The sequence below is a fragment of the Sapajus apella genome, unplaced genomic scaffold (genome assembly GCF_009761245.1).
Source record: "Sapajus apella isolate SASKATOON/1434 unplaced genomic scaffold, GSC_monkey_1.0 scaffold6, whole genome shotgun sequence".
In the NCBI taxonomy this organism is placed as follows: Eukaryota; Metazoa; Chordata; class Mammalia; order Primates; family Cebidae; genus Sapajus; species Sapajus apella.
In genome coordinates, this window is record NW_022436946.1 from 11866779 (window position 1) to 11886065 (window position 19287).

Consider the following 19287-nt stretch of genomic DNA (forward strand, 5'->3'; position numbering starts at 1 on the left):
GAGAAAATGCTAAGGGCAGCCAGAGAGAAAGGTCGGGTTACTCACAAAGGGAAGCCCCTCAGACTCACAGCAGATCTCTCAGCAGAAACCCTACAAGCCAGAAGAGAATGGGGGCCAATATTCAACATCCTTAAAGAAAAGAACTTTCAACCCAGAATCTCCTATCCAGCCAAACTAAGCTTCATAAGTGAAGGAAAAATAAAATCCTTTGCGAACATGCAAGTACTCAGAGATTTCGTCACCACCAGGCCTGCTTTACAAGAGCTCCTGAAAGAAGCTCTACACATAGAAAGGAACAACCAGTACCAGCCACTCCAAAAACATGCCAAATGGCAAAGAGCATCAACACAATGAAGAATCTGCAAAAACTTACGGGCAAAACAGCCAGCTAGCACCAAAATGGCAGTATCAAATTCACACATAACAATATTAGCCCTAAATGTAAATGGACTAAATGCCCCAATCAAAAGACACAGACTGGCAAATTGGATAAAAAGCCAAAACCCATCGGTGTGCTGTATCCAGGAAACCCATCTCACATGCAAGGACACACAAAGGCTCAAAATAAAGGGATGGAGGAAGATTTACCAAGCAAATGGAGAGCAAAAAAAAGCAGGAGTTGCAATTCTCATCTCTAGTTTCTAATATGTACTGTGCGTGTGTGCATTTGCAACGTTTGTACAATGCATTTTCCTAACAATCTACAGTCAAATTTCTGATGTACACAGCCTAGTGTTCCTAACTGCATGACGACTAGAAATAGCAGCAACTATTCTAAAAGCAAACAAACCAGTTTAGATCAAATATTTACTACACGCTAGATACTGCACAATTAAAAATAATTCCACTTACAACAATATTTCCTAGATTTAAAAACGGAATGCTTGTAATAATTACATTATAGGCATAACCTTAAACTCTCTCAGGTAAACCAGGTCATATGGTTGCTCTACAGGTGAAGGGGATTCCTGGAGCTGATGGGGGTTCCTGGGTGGCTGGAGCCATCCAAGTTTAAAGAACGATGAACTTGAACCCCATAACACCAGGCACTCACTGTACCTAGGCTAGGCTCTTTTCTGACTTAGGTTTTAAGTTTATCCTTGATGGGCCTATAGACACATTCTGCCTTATCCTGCTGGCTAGGGTTTTATTTATTTATTTTGAGATGGAGTTTTGCTCTTGTTGCCTAGGCTGGAGTGCAATGGCGTAATCTCAGCTTACTGCAACCTCTGCCTCCCACGTTCAAGTGATTCTCCTGTCTCAGCCTCCCTAGTAGCTGGGATTACAGGTGCCCACCACCACGCCTAGCTAATTTTTTGTAATTTTAGTAGAGACAGGATTTCACCATGTTGGCCAGGCTGGTCTCAAACTCCTGACTTCTAGCTAGGTTTTAATTACTAACTGGCATAACTACCATGAGCCTCTCCCACGTTTCTAGCACTTAGAACACTATTCAGGAAAAAAAAAGTTTAGCTAATTAGTTTTCCCTTGCTTGTGAAGTAACAAATACAGTCTTCTTATTCTTCATAGTTCTGGTGGTCTTCGTTCTATTCCCTGCCAATGCTAAGACCTGGGGGGTGGGGCAGGGGTTGGGGAGAAGCATCTCCAACAGCTGGCATTACCTGGCTGCCACCAATTAGGTTGTGGTGTCCTCTGGTGAACACAAACAAGTTCCCAGGTATTAACATCAGATGAAGACTCACCATGACTGCACTAAACAGGATTAAGCCAATCAACGACCATGCCTTAACACAGGTCTTCTTTTTTAAAAGGGCTCGGTATGACCATGAAAATGAACAAATGTGCCTCTCCCTTAAGTGACTCCCACTTCTTCTTCTCTGACAACTCTAGCTCCCATCTGTTCGTCCTGTCTGCTAGAAAAAATTAAGATGCCCAATGCTAGAATTGCCCCTACTTTCTGACAGCACCCATTTTGAACAGAACACTCAATTTTTAACCCACTCAAAATCACCTAACTCATGCTAAAATCCTAGAACGACCCCTCCGAACACCCTTTTACTCACTGTCCTGTGGTTCCCCATGGTGGACACGCTCCCTCATATAAGAAGTTAATAAAATGAATCTTGTTAACTTCAGGCGTTCCTGGAGCTCTTTGGCTGATGTGCAGTGGCAGTCTTTTAAGTGAATTTTCTCATTCAATCTTCCAAAAACACGAATGTGTTTTACATTACTGATATCATATTCCATACAATATTATAGTAATTATAATAGTCTATTAATTATTTTATAGGGTACACAAGCTTAGGGTTGTTCAGATCTTTGTCCAAAGTCACATGCCAGTAAGGGACAGAGCATGGGCTGTAACCCAGATAATCCAACCAGGATAATCACTGTTGTCGTTGAGTCAACAGTGATTAAATACCACTGGTGATTGAGTTTTAGGAGAAAATGTGCCGACAGAAACATATTCCAGCTCTGCTATACCAGCTGCCTGTATTATGATGGAGGGGAACTGGATGGGGCCAGGGAGGAATTAGCACTAGAAGAGATCAGACCTCTGGTCACTGATGGGTAGAGTGAACACATGACCTATCCAAACCAGGACACCTTCGAGAGTAAAGGAGGGTAATTATAATTATTACACAAAAGGTATCATCTAGGACTGTCCCAAGCAAATGGGTGGCATGGGGCCTTACAGATGGGGCTGCTGCACTTGGCGCTAGAGCCCTCGGTTATGATGGTAATCTGAGTGCCAGCTCCATTGTTCCAATACTCCATGGTCAGAAAAGATGGGGACCTAAGCAGGGTATAGCAGCACTATTTACATCCATCTGCTGTAAGATTTAGCACTCCTGAGCTGGGGGAGGCCCAAACCTGCTGCCTTCCTAGTCTGCCAGCGTCCAGGGATGGGAGAAATTTGAGGGTGAGGGTAGGGGAAAAGTTAAGTGCTCTTTCTTTTTGGTTTATACTATCCATATATTAAATAGGCCTTTTCATTTTTAAAAATAAATTTTATGGTGCATATTTAAGGTTTACAACATGATGTAATAGGATTTATATATATAGTAAAATGGTTACTATAGTGAAACAAATTACCATATCCATCATCTCAGAGTTACTCACTCCCTCCCACTATCCATCCACATCCCAGTGGATTTAGCAAAAATCCTGAATACGATACACTATTAATAACCATATTCCCCATATTGTATATTTGAATCTTTAGACTTATTCAACCTACACATTTGCTACTTTGAATCCTTTGCCTTGTATTTCCCTATTTGCTCTCCCCCATCCCAACCCTGGTACCACGATTTTATTCTCTATTTGACCTTGAAGTGCCTGAACAAAGAGAGCTTACTTTGGTCAAAATATAGAAGTGACTTACAGGAACAACAGAAGAATTTATGAAGAAACCATTTGGTAACAACTTTTAAGAGTAATTCTAAGCTTAGCTTAAAAATAATCCTAAATTTCTGAGAAACCCAAAAGCAAAACAAACAACACAATGAGTTTCTGCAATGTTTCCAGCAAAGTGAGAGACCTCACTCTTGCCTACAACTAGTCTATTTCTCCCAACTCGTTACTGCATTTAAAATTCGACGAGTTTTCTGCATTATCAGATATCCTAGTTGCCAATGAATGATAATTTAATGTCTTTCATAATTCAAAGAGTACTTCTGAATTGTACTGTGTTGCAGAATTTTGCAATTCATGACATATGTAGCTGGTAGAGACTCTTCATCCCATGTTGAAAGTCTGGCATTTTATGATTTGGCTTTACTACAGGTGCATAGGTTGTCTTGTTAACTGACTGCATGGAACGTTGGAGCAGCAGACATCACCTAAGTGAACTTATACACTGATTAAGCTGATATGCAAAAAAAAGTTAAAAAGTAACATGGTCTTCTTAAAGGCAGCTGTGTGAGCTCATAGGCTCTGGAATGGTAGAAGAAACAGAGAACGATTAAACAGTCCAATGCTGTCATTTGATAGAGGAAGAAAGGGCAGCAGAGTTTGATGAGAAGAGTCATGCACCAGGACACAGCTGAGATCTGACCAAGATAGGACTGACTCTCACACCGACTAGCACTCAGCCCAAGATTCCTCCCACTCGGCTCCATGCTCCAGGAAGCAACTGTTCTCTGTAAGGTATTGTTTCCCCATTGTCACATCAGAAAATGACGTACTCTAGAAATGGTATGTGGTAATTTAAATTGCCCCAAATCTCAGAATATATTCTTTAGGGGTAAATACCAGTATTGAAGGCGGTGGGGTAGAGAGGGCTCCTATAATCTTATAGTCCGTCATTTGAAGTGACGCTGTAGACAAAGGTTATTTCAGAAGTAGACGACTGGTAAGGAAAAGTGGCAATGGTCAGGGCACTTACTTGATGGCAGCTTGTAGCTTCTCACACAGGATGGTGAGTACAGAGACAACATCATCACAGAGGGACTCCACCGTGGACCCTTCAAAACAGAGGAGGTTACAGGCATGAGACATCGACAGGAGGCACGACAAGCTCCGTGAACTGTCCTTCCCATCTCCCACTTTAGATGGCTTTCCAGACTGAAAAGATGATTTTCAGATGTGGAGAAGCCCTGAGGCCACCAAAGTGACGATCACGGAAAAATAGGAATTAAGTCTAATTAGTCTCTCCAAAGCAAAACACTCAAAAGATAGTCCAGAAAGAAAATCACAGATTGTTTATTACCGATAAAATTAACTCGCACTTAACAAAGGGAAATTAGTAATTTCAAAAAACATCACAATGGACAGCAATTTTCTTTATATTTAGGCCAGTGGACTATACATGTATTCCTTATTCTGATCCTTGAATTTCTGGGTCTTCTGAGCTGATTAGAGTTGTATCCCAGAGAGATAAAATAAGGCAGCATGGCAAAAGATGGGCTTTGGAATTAAGAAATCAGAAAAAAAGGGGCAAAATAATTTAGCCACCATCTTTACCTACTTTATTTGTTCAGCATCTGCAGGGCATATGGTCTTTGTTGATACTGAAGCAACAGAAAAAATAAAATTTCCCTCCAAATGTGATCTAGTTTCCAGAAACTAGAACCAAAATTCCCACATAAGGGTAGTGGGGAAAAGGCTGAAATTTGGAATCTGTTCAACTACACGTCAACAACTTGCTGATTGTGTGAGCTTGAGTAAACTTCAGGGTTTTTTCTGGCAGAAATGGGATAAATAATACCAATTTCACAGAATTGTCAGGCTACATGAAATAGCAAGTGGGAACATTTGTTTTCTAAAATAAAAACCTGTAAAGATCTACACAGATGTGGCTCTAAGTATCTGATGAATACATAAATGAATGAATGACGGTGACATCAAGATGGAGAAAAAATGGCAAGTGTGTAAGAAAGTAAAGTTGGAGGAGGGCAGAGAAAGAAAAATAAATGGCTGGTCGACAGAGTAAGTCTTTAAAATTAAGATTTTGAAAAAAAAAAAAAAAGATAAGCTACAGTGATAAAACACAGTTTAAGATAACTAAAACCCAAATAGGTAATCCTTAAGCTCAATTTTAGATAAACGTCAAATAAGTACCTTTGTCAATTTTTTACTACTATATTTTTTAGAGATGTATCCTTGACCAAGAAGACGTAGAACCCCTTTTTAGTTTATAAAATCATCCTACATTAAAGTGAAGCCTTTATGAGAGCACCATAGCCAACAAGAGAGTAAAGGAAGATGGAACATCTTAGCGAATGTCACTGAAAACATCCAACTGAAAAGGGCCCTTCTTGTCCTCGGCCCAGGGATATAGCATCATGGGACTAAAACAATACAATCTGGTGATGCTTTAGAACGTGACTTAAGGCGTGTCTCTTTCTCATTTCTTTCAAATGCTCTTCTCCTAACTGGCTGCTTAGCTGTTTCTCTCCTTTTTATTCTCTCCCTTTTTTCCTTCCCCCTCACCACTATCTCCTTCTCATTATTATTAACTGGCAAATATAACAGAAAAGCAGATTTGTCCAATTTTTTAAAATTACTGAATAAAGTCTGGAATAAAATCTACATTTCAGTTTTTAACCAGATGATACTATTTTTGCACACCTCTTTCAGAAAACAATATTATCAAACCTGTTTTTAAAAATTAAGTTGCTGGTTAATTATATGTGGACTTCTGCATTTTTTTTTTGTTTCCTGGGGTCATACTGAAAGAAAGTTCCCTAACTTGATTTCAGCTGATCTTTAAATGGGGCTGTCTTCAAGAGACCCTGTGAGATGACTCATCATTCTTGTCAAAAAATTAGTATTTGACAAACATAAATCTGGTGCAGTAACACTGTATGCCAATCAGATTTCTACAATCTTCTAGCCAGTTATTCTCGTTTTAGCAATTAAACCTGACATCACGGAGAATGAAGTAAATAACAACGCCAGCCTCCAAATGAGAGGTATGTGAAGAGTTAATTTCCCTTACATAGTTGGATCAGGAACAGGTGTGGTTGACATAAGTGAAAGTAGGAACAGAAGGAAGATAGCAGCTGATTAAATAATGCCACCTAAGGCAGAGCCAAGCACAACCACCGAGAATGGCAAAACAACCTGAGAACTCCCACCCGTCTTTGTACTGCTCACTCCAAGCACCCAGTAGGCATTCTCACACCCACTTTAAAAACTGAACTAGTACAAATCAAATGCAATACCTTGATTCCCGAATTCCTGTGGGACATCTGGATTTTCAATTATCTAGTAAGGGAGATATACACACAATTAGGAGATTCAGGCAAGAAAAATCCTGACTCATCAACAATGGGAAAATTCTAGAAAACAAAATGGCTTCCTCAGTGCCCTGGGCTCAGCTACCTTGCCTGAACACACCCTCCATCCACCAACTCTTGAGAGTGTTTCATTATTCATCGTGTTTACGGGAAAGAGTATGATGTCTGGAACTGAGCTTATCAGCCCCCAAAATAATTCATTTGAGAGTGTCCGTGCAAACGTGAACACTTGCTGGAAGTTTAAACCCTGTGGTGCACTTAAACATCCAGGATTCCAGGATGCTGGGCTAGGACTTGGGGCAATGCCTGGCTAAAGAGGTGAGTTCATTTTGCACAGAGAACAACTTATTCCAAGGCTACTGCTGACACTGTGCATGGTCCCAGATAATTACAGACTCTTGACCATAAGAAGAATTAGGTTTCTGGACTTCAAGATACAGGTCCAAAGATAACCACTGGTCAGAAGCTCCATCTTCGTATTTGATGGGGAGCATATTAACTGCACCTAGCCAGCTGCTCTGGGCTAGGTACATCTAGAACTATGAGGACAAAGACAGAACTGTGAGGGAAGGGAAGCTGGAAGGAAAAGACATTTACAAATAATCGGACTTACTTCCCATTGCAGGGATAACTCAGCGACTGCTGAGCTGAGACTAGGAAGGTGGTGCTTTATTCTTCCTACCTCTTTGCAGCAGGAGATAATAAGGAGGTATTTTCATGCCAATTAATTACCAGACATGTAACTCATCCCATGGTGATTTAATTTTTAAACTTGTTACAAGCACATATATCTACTATTCTCTATTCATTAATTTGCAAGTCAGCTGTTTCCACAGCAACTTTTGTGAAATGTTATATCAGTATCTACAGCTCAGAATGGCTAAAGTCAAGTTGAGAACAACACTTTATGGAGGAAACACATCTGAGTCGTATTTAAGGGTAGAATTCCTCCAACCTTCAGCCCCAAATATTTAAATGTAGCAACTTTACTTTTTGAAATTAGCAACTTACAACTTAACAATAGCTGAGGTTACCTAAAATAATTCGATAATAAAGCTGAATAAAATGTAGGATTTGTGATGATACAAAATCAAAATTATCATCTGTCCTGGGTGTGCAGCTGGGGATAAACATTAGGCTGAAGATATACATCCTGCTAATGATTTTGGCATTCTACATTATTTATTTTCTTTCCACTGCGTTTCACCTTCCTAATTTTGAGGTGGACCATGATGTCCTTCCTAATTTTGAGGTGGCCCATGATGATACTGAGGCAAGGATCTCAATCAATCGAGGTTTAAGCTAGCTTTAGGGCATGCCCAGGAAAAATGTGAGCCGCAGACACACCTATGGCTGTCTGCACCTGTGGCTGTTTCTCTGAAAAGGTTTTCAGGAGGTTTCTACATTTCCTTAAAGGAGGGAGAAAGGCATGTAGGAAGAAGGGCAGGTAGGCAGTAACATGCTTGTGAGATTTTACTTAGTGCCCAGCAAATCTAAATTTTACATAAAGTGAATGTTTGAAGAAAAAATGGGAGTAAAGGAAGAATCAATTATGTAGATATCTCTGGGTAGATAGAGCAATGATGGATCTTGTCTTTATTCTGCACCTGGGAAGATAGGCTTGTAATCAACATTAGCAGTGTGGAATCAAACAGACTTTAGTTTTAGGAGCCAGATTTAGATTGCGAATCTAAACTAACAATAGGCATGTCCTTGTTTATGGGAGGCCAGCAAATATACTTATGAGTGATCTGTTGGGGCAGTCATCTGGAAATGGCAGAGGCCTCTTCCCCTTCTGTGGCAGTCTTGCAACTGCATAACGCCAGTGGTAGCAGTTCATTTGGAAGAGGGTGTTGCATGACTCAGCCTCCAGACTTAACCTTCCCTTGGCATAAGGAATGTGGGGGTCCTGAGATTTTAAAAATTTTCTTTTACATAGTGATAGGCCACGCTAGAAAATATACACATCTTCCCCAGGTAATGCTCAGAGTTCCCCAGGGAAATATGTGGCCTCTTTAAAACAAACCTCTCCATTCCTACAGACTACTCCACTTTAAGAGCTTTAAAAAAATACCTAATTCTTATGTGGCAAAACTTATGACTCCCTCCATTGGACATCACAAATGCTTCAAATATCAGCATCCTGAGAACTATGTTTTCTGGGACATGGAATCACATCTCCAGGGACTACAAAAGCAATACAAAGGAAATAAAAGGAAACATCAATTTTCTACATAATTTGAGATCTTGCCTCCGGTTGGGGTGAGTTCAGGTGGTCCGTGGTGAGCAGGGCCAGAAGGCTGATTAGCCACATAATACCCAGGACAGAGATTGAGAGCCTCTACAGTATCACCTGGACCTCTGTAAACTACACCTTTGCCATCTTATAGAAGAGCAATATGAGCTAAAATGCTGGGGTATTTGACTTGAAACCTAATACCCTCCTACTTAAAAATCTAAAAATGAGATTAAATGAATTCATATAATCGAAAGCACTTTGAAACTACAAAGTTTGATTTAAATGTTTCATTTAAAAATATTAAGATATTATTAATATAGTATTTGATCATGTTGCCATTTAGTATGGATGAAATATGAGTGTATAAGATTTCTCAACATCTTAGATTTATGTCCATTAAAAACACTTTTTCTCTTAATATGTTTTCTATTTAATTTCTTGTAAACTAAATATTCCCATACCACCTATATATTCAAAATCCTACTACAAATAAAATTGTTTTTAGCAAGGGGTAAGCTAAAGTAATAAAAATATCTCAAGTTAAAACAATTTTTAATAGAAAGTGGGGCTTTGGATATAGAAAACAGAAAAGAAAAAAAATCAGTATTTGTTTTTTCAGATTAGTGTTGTTTTCTACACTGGCTGCCAGAGCACATATTAACTGAGAAGTCGCCCTGGCAGTCAGGTAGGAGACTAGGGGTTTAATTCTGGCTCCTTCATTGATAAGCTCATTAATTTTAGATTTCCATTTCACCTTTCTGAGCTTCATCTTCCCATCTATAAAATGAGGAGCAAAGAATTTGACTAGATCATTTCTAAGGTTCCCTTCAACTCCATGATTTTCTAAAAATTAGAAAATAATTGAAATTAAAAATAATTGCAAATAGTTGAAGTTAAATAGCAAATCCTATTTTTTATAAAATTAATTTCTGAGATATCTGGGACTGTAACTGAGATTTTCTATTTGAACAAATAACTAATGTCATTTCAGAACATTCCTTGCAGATTTCAAAAGGATTTTAATCTAAATCATTACAGAGGCAGATTTTAAAACAACACAAAACACCAAGTTTGAAGAGGAATCATCCTCTCATTAACATTCCCAGAAGACAATATATACAAGAAGCCAATTACACTTACATTTTCCCCTGGAACACTCATTTTAGACAATCTGTTGAAGTTCAGAGCAAAAAGCTCTAGTGGGCTTTGATGACAGAGAGAAAACCAGTTCAATTTCACCCTGAAGGTCCCAGCAGGTGAGGGAGGCCTCCTGCTGCCTTCTTTTAGTTAACAAAGGGAAACATACCCAACCTCAAAACAGGTCATAAATTCTATTCATTTTTCTTAATTTCAAATTTACTTCCAATATTTGTTAATGCATCACAATATTTCTAATAAACATTTTCAATATGAGAGGTTTTAAAACAATGATTTAAAAAGTTTCAAAACAATGACTTAATTACAAAAATTGTAAGGAAAAGCAGTTCTCAAAGCTTTGGGGCGAAATAAGAAAACATCTAAAGAGCTTAATTTATACAAACAAATGTTCTTTTAAGACAAGCAAGCCCTTCCCTACTGTTTTCAGTAGGCAGGCAGCCCTAGCAGGAGGAGCCCCGGGGCATGGGACACACAGTCACCACCAGGAAGGTGATGAACGTGGGGGTGTCACAGACTCACCGTATTCTCCTGCCTCTGCCGCAACTGTAAAGTCAAGTCACTCAGCATTTGACTGAGAGTTGCCCGCACAGCAGTGTTTATGCTACGCTGGTGACAGCTGCTTATGTATGTCTCAATGCACACCTGGTAAAGAAATAAGACAGCAACACACATGCTCTGCAGGTATCAGCTCATTAGCAACATTCTTTGGGATTAACCAGAGAGGATATCAAATCCCTCTTAAACAGAAAGTCAGCCTGATTTAGGACTGGTTATTACTAAATATAACTAAATATATTTTAAATTCCTGGAAATTTGTTTTAAGCATATAGGAAAAGTAGTATTTCCCTAAGGATTACCACTCTTACAACCTGTTCCTCTGAGCATCATAGGAGAATGAAAATTAGTGATTTTTAGATGTGCCAAATAATTATATCTAGAACCAACTCAGATGGCTGGAAATTAATCAGAAAAAGCTCCCTTTGTGGTGAGACAGAACAGAATTTATTAACTCCTAGGTTATGAAGTATGGGGAAAGGGTTAGCAAAACCCTTTCTCCTGCTCTATGAATGAGTTTGACCTTGGGTCAAACGTCTAGCTGTGTTCTTCTGGAAATTTCACAAAGGTAGAACATCAGCTGTGTTACTAGGTAGCATGGCTTATGGCAAAAATGTTTCCAAATTACTATGCTACATCTGAATTGAGATAACTGTGAATCGACTGTAAATGCCTGGTGGGTAGCCACAGGTTTGGGCTTCCCTAGGTGTACTGACTCTTCCAACTGATCACATCCTCCGAAGGAACTCTGCAAACTCTGCTAATAGAGTTGTTTCAGAAATATTGATCCTGTGTGGGATATGGGGCATCTAGACCAAGGTGACTGCACTCACCGAGATGGATCTCATCTCCCTGCACCTATGCTGTCATTTGAGAGCTGGAGGTTCTTCCCTAGGCTGCTTTGAGGACCCCGGGAATAACAATGCCTAACACTGTCCTGCTCTGTTTTGGGTCCTGTGTCCTGCAAACTGGATGTAAAACCAAGGGTGGCCTATTTGGATCTTGCAAGTCTCAATGCCTAGTTGAGCCTAAAAAGACTTGGTGGCTACTACATGGAGAAATCTCAACTAGAAAAAAAAAATCCCTCATTTGATAATATGATGCTAAAAGTCATGACTTTTCAGATTTTTTTAATTTATTGTACTTTAAGTGCTGGGTACATATGCAGAACGTGCAGGTTTGTTACATAGGTATACACATGCCATGGTGGTTTGCTGCATCCATCACCCCGTCATCTACATTAGATATTTCTCCTAATGCTATATTTTATTGCCTGTAATTCTTCTGGCAGCCACAGGGATAGACATGAAAATGCATGCTTTAAATTTGCCTACCTTTTTTTCTCTCTCCATAAGGCCTTCAATTTTACAAAACATATTTAGAGACACAAAAACAAAAAGAGGTATCTAATTTCCTAAATTGTTTTTCTAGGAATAACTCCAAGATTATCTATAATGAAAATACAGGGTTCTCACCTACATGGCAAATTTAATTTAATGATTGACAACTGAGACAGGCAAGAGGCTAAATTTTAATCTTTGTTGCTGCTTCTGCTTAGGCTGAGGAATTTTCTCCCAGGCCTCATGTTATTTTTTTCTTTGTGCCATGCCTATGTTTACCTAGCAGAATTAACTAGGTAAACACAAATATTTTTTAAGTTTACTTTATCTCCTATTAGTATTTCTTTTATATATATATATATATATATATAAAACTTATTATTTTATTTTATTGCATTTTAGGTTTTGGGGTACATGCAAAGGACATGCAAGATTGTTGCATAGGTACACACGTGGCAGCGTGATTTGCTGCCTTCCTCCCCATCACCCATATTTGGCATTTCTCCCCATGCTCTCTCTCCCCAACTCCCCACCCTCCTATTAGCATTTCAAAGGAGCATTTGAAACTGAAAAACTGTATTTGGAAAAGAAAAAAAAAAAAAGGCAGTCTTCTCAACCTGGACAAAACCCAACAACCCCCAAACCTGCATTTGAAAGTTGGCCTAGATTAATTCATTTCATAGTTAAGAAGCAAAAGCAAGTTATAAAGTATTTGTTTTTCATAAAAGTATTTAGGGCATGCGACTTTTAATTCATTTTCTTAAATTATCATGGATACAGTGAATTTGAAGATACAATAATTTATGCAAGCAAAAAAAAAAGGTATTTCAGTTCAGATGTGGTGGCTCACACCTGTAATCCTAACACTTTGGGAGGCTGAGGTGGCTGGATTGCTTGAGTCCAAGAGTTTGGGATCTGCCTGGGTGCAACGTGGCAAAACCACATCTCTACAAAAAATACAAAAATTAGCCGGACATGGTGGTGCATGCCTATAGTCCCAGCTCCAGGCAAGGGAGGATCACCTGAGCCTGGGAAGGTAGAAGCTGCAATGAGCTATGATATCATGCCTCTCCAGTCTGGGTGACAGAGACCCTACCTACCTCCATGAAAGGTGTTTTAATCCTCAAATGCTTCTACTTTTGCATGTGATGAAATGGTTTTAAAACTTCGAAAATCATCTAAATGAGTGCAGTGATTCACTTTGATGAAGCCAAACTCACCATCATGTATCATTTGTATTTCATAATTTAACAGCTTTCTTTAAATCTTACATTTCCTCAGAAATCTTTTTAACTGTTGATCTTTAAGATCTCTAAGCTCTGACATTTTAAATTTATGGGGGAATTTTAAGCCTTAAAAGCATTACAGATGAAAGAGGAGCTATTTTGAGAGCTGTATTACACACTTAATATAAACTCTTCTCATAGTGATATGAGAGACATATCACTATGAAATGTTTAAAAAATTTAGACTCATGAAAGAAAGTGCACACGTGAGGAATTGGATTTTCTATAATGTAGTGCTGTAAACAGACAAGAACTTTCCAAATATCAAAGGTTTTTTTTGTTTGTTTGTTTGTTTTTTAGTTTTAATGCCAGCACTGTTTTTAGTGTTTGGTTGCTAATGCTATAGGCATTAACACTGGACATGACTTAATGCAGGAAACTTTTTATTCAGGGAAAAGGTAAGCATGTTTACTCAGCTAAAACAAGTATTAATTTAAGAAGCTCATTTGGCTAAAGTTGAGAGTATAAAGGCTGAAGGCTGTCCCATTAAATATAACAATTACCATGTATTGGATGATATGGCTGTCTTTAGGTACCCAGAAAGGAATGCTTTCTCAGCTATCCTGATATCTTCTAAAGCAAAGTTTCTTAAACCTCCTGCAATAATAATATATTGGTAAACTAGCAAGATTCATAGAACTAGCTAGGGTTTCCATTTTATAAACCTGTTCATTGTATTCCAGACTAACTATTTTTAATGCTTTCCTTCCTCTACTTCAGAGCAGTGTTAAATGAGCACACTGAATCAGAGCAGCTAAGAGAAAACCAAGCCCGAAGGCAGGCTGAATTTCTGGGAAAGAGCTAATCAGTTTCTTCTTTTATTTTGCCCATTATTGGCTGTAACTGCCCATGCTTTTTGCTTTCATAATGCAGAATCAACACTGGGAAAGCCTAAGTCCTGCCCCTCTGCCAGAGGCTCAAAGGGCCAAGGCAAATACCTTGTGAAAAGCCCTACAGGCACCTGATCACAAGGAACACACAAAGATGCAGGGCAGTGAGGAGGTTATAAGGGATGCTTGGATCATTTCACTGATTTGTAGACATCCACCTTCATAACACGTTAAACAGAACTGAGAGCAAACACAAATGGTTAATAATGCAAAATAACGCCAAAAGTAGAAAGAAAAAGAATAAGAAAACACAAGTCTGCAGGCCATACATAAGCAATAAAAGTGTTACATCACCGAGTAAGCAGACTGATAGATAACGATACTAGCTTAAACCCAGGAAGGAACCACTAAAGTATTTAATATGAAGGTGCACAATGAAACAGCACGCACACGCGCGCGCGCATACACACACACACACACACACACACACATATATATTCAATATATATTGTTCAAAGGGATCACAAATATTAAAGAAGGTGCCACAATAAAAATGTGCTTAGCTTTGTAAAATACCTATGATCTTCACTTTGTTGAACTGTGCAATTACCTTATCTTTTCCATTTGAATGGAATTGTTGGCACTGCTTTGTTAAAATCATGCCTAATACTGAGTAGTAAGTTCCATAAAGAGAAGAACTAGTATATTTCCAATTGGAAAACTTTTATAGGGATGAAAAATAATTTATGGTAATTAAAAATAGAAAGGATCAGAGATTAAGCTATAAACAAGCAGAGGGAATGTCTACATAGGGAAGACCATAAATCCTTCTTGAACATATTAGAACCAGAGAAAATCTTGGCTATCACTATAAGTCTAAGCCCCATGATTAATCATGCTGACAACTCAGTTGCCAGGCTACTTCCTATTCTTTCCTTCCCAAGACAGATGAATAAGTGGGTATGTGGCAAGAGGCATCTCATAAAATTGGTCCTGCTGATGCAAACATACATATATACACAGGGTGAACTGAAGTTGTTTTATTACTTCTAGGAAACAGCTGTATAAGTAAGTCAGATCACCACATTAGATAGGGAAGTTTGCTGGTTTTCCTTTTAGATGTAAACTCAAAAGTAAATTCTAAAAGTGCGAGGCATATCCGGAGAAATCTGACTGTGACTTGCCTCTTCCTCCTTTATTGTCTTCATGGCTTAAGTTGGCATATTAAAATGGCTTAAGACACCTTAACCCATCCATTGCTGCATCTTCCCAGATGCCATCTACTTGGTCTACAGAGGGTCTGCTGAGACCCTCTGTCCTATGAACCAGTACAAAATGAAGTAGAGACACTGGTCTGTGCGTCTTCTAACTTCAAAAAACTTCAAGAGCCAAGCAAGTGAGAGGTTTAAGGGAGATGCGGAAATTCCTTGCCAAAGAAGCACTAGCTTGCTCAAAGCCCATCTAGCAGTAACTAGCTAAAGAACAGACTCCTCAGAGGAGTCAAACCAGAATCCAGAGAGAGAGACTGGCACACAGGAATGAAAGGGTTTCAGGAAGGAAAAGTCAAGCTCCTCGAAATGCGATTTCTTCACTCTAGTGGTCTCAACTGGTTGGAGGTCCTGGTCCTGTTTCCTTTGCTAGTTTTCTTGCCAGGAGGTGGGGTCACTCCTCCCACTCTTACAGAGAACATAACAAGATGCTTCCAAGATAAAACAGATTAGGGTATTTGTGTATTTTTCTGTGGGATTATATCTGAAACTCTGTTTTTTAATTGTAGAACATTTTATTTTAGGTATGTCTCAGAAACAATGCTACCATATCAGAGTAAAAAAAGTATCACTGAACACTTTAAAAGGTATAAACCAGCCCAACCTAAAAAATACTTTAGTGACAACTAGAACTGTTAAATTAGAATCGGCGGTGGCAGGTGTTGAGCTTTAACGTTTCTCAAGCTCCCCAGGGCAACAAGTGAAACTATTACTAACTTCTAGTCCTCCGACGTGTCATATATAACGCTCAGAAAAGATACACTATCAATATGGAAAGCTATCAGAAAAAGTGGCGTATTCCCAATGGCCACTTGAATCCACGGACAAAAAAATAAAATGAATCAACACTTGAGCTTTATATACAAAAACAGCATAGAACAATCATCTAACTAAATGTCTCGGTAAAGGTCCAAGGGTATAAGTCTCCTAAGAACTTCAGTAGGTTGCCAATATTATTATGGCAAGATTCTACCAACATTCTCTAAGACTGAGGGGAGCCAGGAAGCAATATAGCAGAGTGATTCACAGCACATGTTTGCAATATTAAAAGTCTGGATTTGAGTATCTAGCTGTAGAAACTTGAGCAAGCAAATAAACTTCACTTTGCTTGGGTTCTTTATTAAGTTGTGGCAGAGATTAAAAGAGAAGACATGTAAAATACTACTTGTTGCTATGCCTTAGGGACTCAATGGTAGTAGCTATTATTATTAACCAGTATACTGGAATGGAGGGCTGGCTGGCTGGAATGAATAATGATAAAAAGGTGTTTTTCATATCCTGAAAGTATGCATCTTAGAGAAAAAAAAGGATTTGAGAAAGATTTTGCTTGACCCTGATAGCATGCTATAGAATCAAAGACTACAAAGTTTCCATGAGTCAATAAAAACAAATCAGCAAACACGCATTTAAGAACAAGGCTTTCTGCCTTTGAGAAATCCCACAGAGAAGCCTTCAGCAGGTATAAAAACCTTTCCAGGCCAGGCGCAGTGGCTCAAGCCTGTAATCCCAGCACTTTGGGAGGCCGAGGCGGGTGGATCACGAGGTCAAGAGATCGAGACCATCCTGGTCAACATGGTGAAGCCCCGTCTCTACAAAAAATAAAAAAAAAAAAAAACATTAGCTGGGCATGGTGGCACGTGCCTGTAATCCCAGCTACTGAGGAGGTTGAGGCAGGAGAATTGCCTGAACCCAGGAGGCGGAGGTTGCGGTGAGCCAAGATCGCGCCATTGCACTCCAGCCTGGGTAACAAGAGTGAAACTCCGTCTCAAAAAAAAACCTTTCCAGTGGAACGTCATTAACCATCTTCATGGCTGTAGCTCCACCTTTTCTTTTACTTCAAGACCTTGGCAATTTCTACTCTCACAGCTTTTTCCTATATGAAGGTAACTTTCCTTGGAAAACTCAACGTATCTGCTACTCTGGGCATAGTATTAAGAGAAATCTTGGGCTTGGCTTTCAATGAATGAAGAGAACGGCTATGCATCCACATGGAGCTTTAGTAATGATTATCCATGGAATTGAGCAGAAAGTGCTTGTTGGCTATTTCAAAGTTGTCCATTTTTAAATTTGGTAATATTTCATATGCTTCCTCTGTCACAGAGGATGCTGTTCTAAAAACCTTTCATTATCGCGGTTTAATTAAGCAAGCTAAATTTAGATACACAAATGAAAGCTGCCCTCTTATTTACATTTTGAGAACTTAATGATCCTTTTATAGTTTCAGTACCTTGGAGACATAGCCTCATTTTTCATACTTAAGTACACATCCCACTTCCTGATCAGCAGGTTTCAGGGTAAACACTATTCATGAGTAACAGTCAATGTATACAAGAGTAAGCAGGAAGAGAACATCTAGATTCCTTCTTAACATTTCCACAGACATTTTAAATGGTTTAAGGTGCTTTTATAAACTGCTTCCCTGTTTCAAAAGTGGCAATGACAAACATTTCACATTTACCACGTGGCTGGACTTGCACTAAAAGCTTTTTATGTGGATTGTATTTTTCTGTCTCAATTAGCACTCCACCCTATGAGCAAGCATCACTTATTTCATCTACAGAGAGCAAACATGAGGTCGGCACAGGTATCCCAGGCAACACCACTGTGAAGCGTAGAGCCAGATTTCACATGTAAGCAGTGGGACTCCGGAGCCCACTTTTTCTCCCACCAAGCTGAAATGCCTTTATCATTATATGGCTCTTTGGTTATGATCTGCCGTTGTTTTTCCTTTCCTGGTTTTGGAAGAGGCCACAGTATTTGATTGTTGCATCCTATCTGGATGGGCCTGCTGAGTCTTTTTATTTTGGCTTCCAGATACTCTCAGTGAACACCCTTCACTCATGCCAAACTCGGTGGTGTGTGCCCATTATTTAGGACTTATATTTTCAATCGTTCTTACTGTCATTCAAAAACCAGTTCTCATGAGGTTAATTCTAACAACCTCGAGAGAACCTATTCCTATCCAGGGGTAGCGCTGAGCTCCCTGGCAGCCCTCTCCTCCTGAAGACCCTCTGCTCCTTGTCTTCCTTTCCCCCCAGTTCTGTTGGCAGGGGCAGTAGCTTGGCACCTCCCCTTTCTTCCTTCAGATGGCAAAGGGCTAACAAGCCTCTTACACACCAATCCTGCTTCTTGCTATTCTCAGAAACAACACTATCTTTTGAAAAGTGAACCTGCAAATAATGAAAGCACTCAAGGGGCTCTTAAAATTCAATGAAAGGCTGGGCCAGGTGGCTCACGCCTGCAATCCCAGCACTTTGGGAGGCTGAACCAGGCGAATCACATGGTCAAGAGATTGAGACCATCCTGGCCAACATGGTGAAACACTGTCTCCACTAAAATACAAAAATTAGCTGGGCATGGTGGTGTGCACCTGTAGTCCCAGCAACTCAGGAGGTTGAGGCAGGAGAATCACTTGAATCTGGCAGGTGGAGGTTGCAGTGAGCCGAGATCACACTACTGCACTCCAGCCTGGCAACAGAGTGAGACTCTATCTCAAAAAAAAAAAAAAAAAAGATTCAATTAAAAGCAAACACTGATAATTATTTGATTTCATTACTTATACAGAGTATATATATAAATGTGTTAAAGGAAAGTGTTCTTTCCATCTATATCAATATATATTTTAAAAGTGACTTGAATTGTAATGAGAGGTCAGCTGATTGGCTGCTGCTTTCTCTTCTGACAGTCACATAACAGTTTTTACATGCTCAAAAATAATTTTCTCTTAATTTTCACTTTTTAATACCACATGATACCATAAAAAGCACATGTATCTGCCAATATAAGTACTCCCCATGAGTGCTGATAATTAGCCTTTTTCTCCATCATTTCAGAACTCAGAAAATCATTCCTTTTTGTCATTTGAATGTATATTCTTATCAGAATATACAAATCCTGAAGATAT

The 19287-nt window shown here is 39.2% G+C and overlaps 1 protein-coding gene and 1 long non-coding RNA gene across 3 annotated transcripts in view; both read right to left on the minus strand.

The window, feature by feature from the left end:
• Nucleotides 1-19287, minus strand: part of ARFGEF3 (ARFGEF family member 3) — a 175781-nt gene that overhangs the window by 87360 nt on the left and 69134 nt on the right. For both annotated transcript variants that reach the window (XM_032274646.1, XM_032274647.1), the window contains 3 exons: nucleotides 10624-10746; nucleotides 6633-6675; nucleotides 4352-4430 (listed from right to left, as the gene is read on the minus strand). In XM_032274646.1, coding sequence (XP_032130537.1) covers nucleotides 4352-4430; nucleotides 6633-6675; nucleotides 10624-10746 — 245 coding nt within the window. The remainder of the gene's footprint in view (nucleotides 1-4351; nucleotides 4431-6632; nucleotides 6676-10623; nucleotides 10747-19287) is intronic.
• Nucleotides 13996-18674, minus strand: LOC116549224. The gene is made up of 2 exons (XR_004267756.1): nucleotides 17161-18674; nucleotides 13996-16852 (listed from the first exon to the last, which is right to left on the minus strand). It is a non-coding gene; the product is annotated as an uncharacterized LOC116549224 (long non-coding RNA).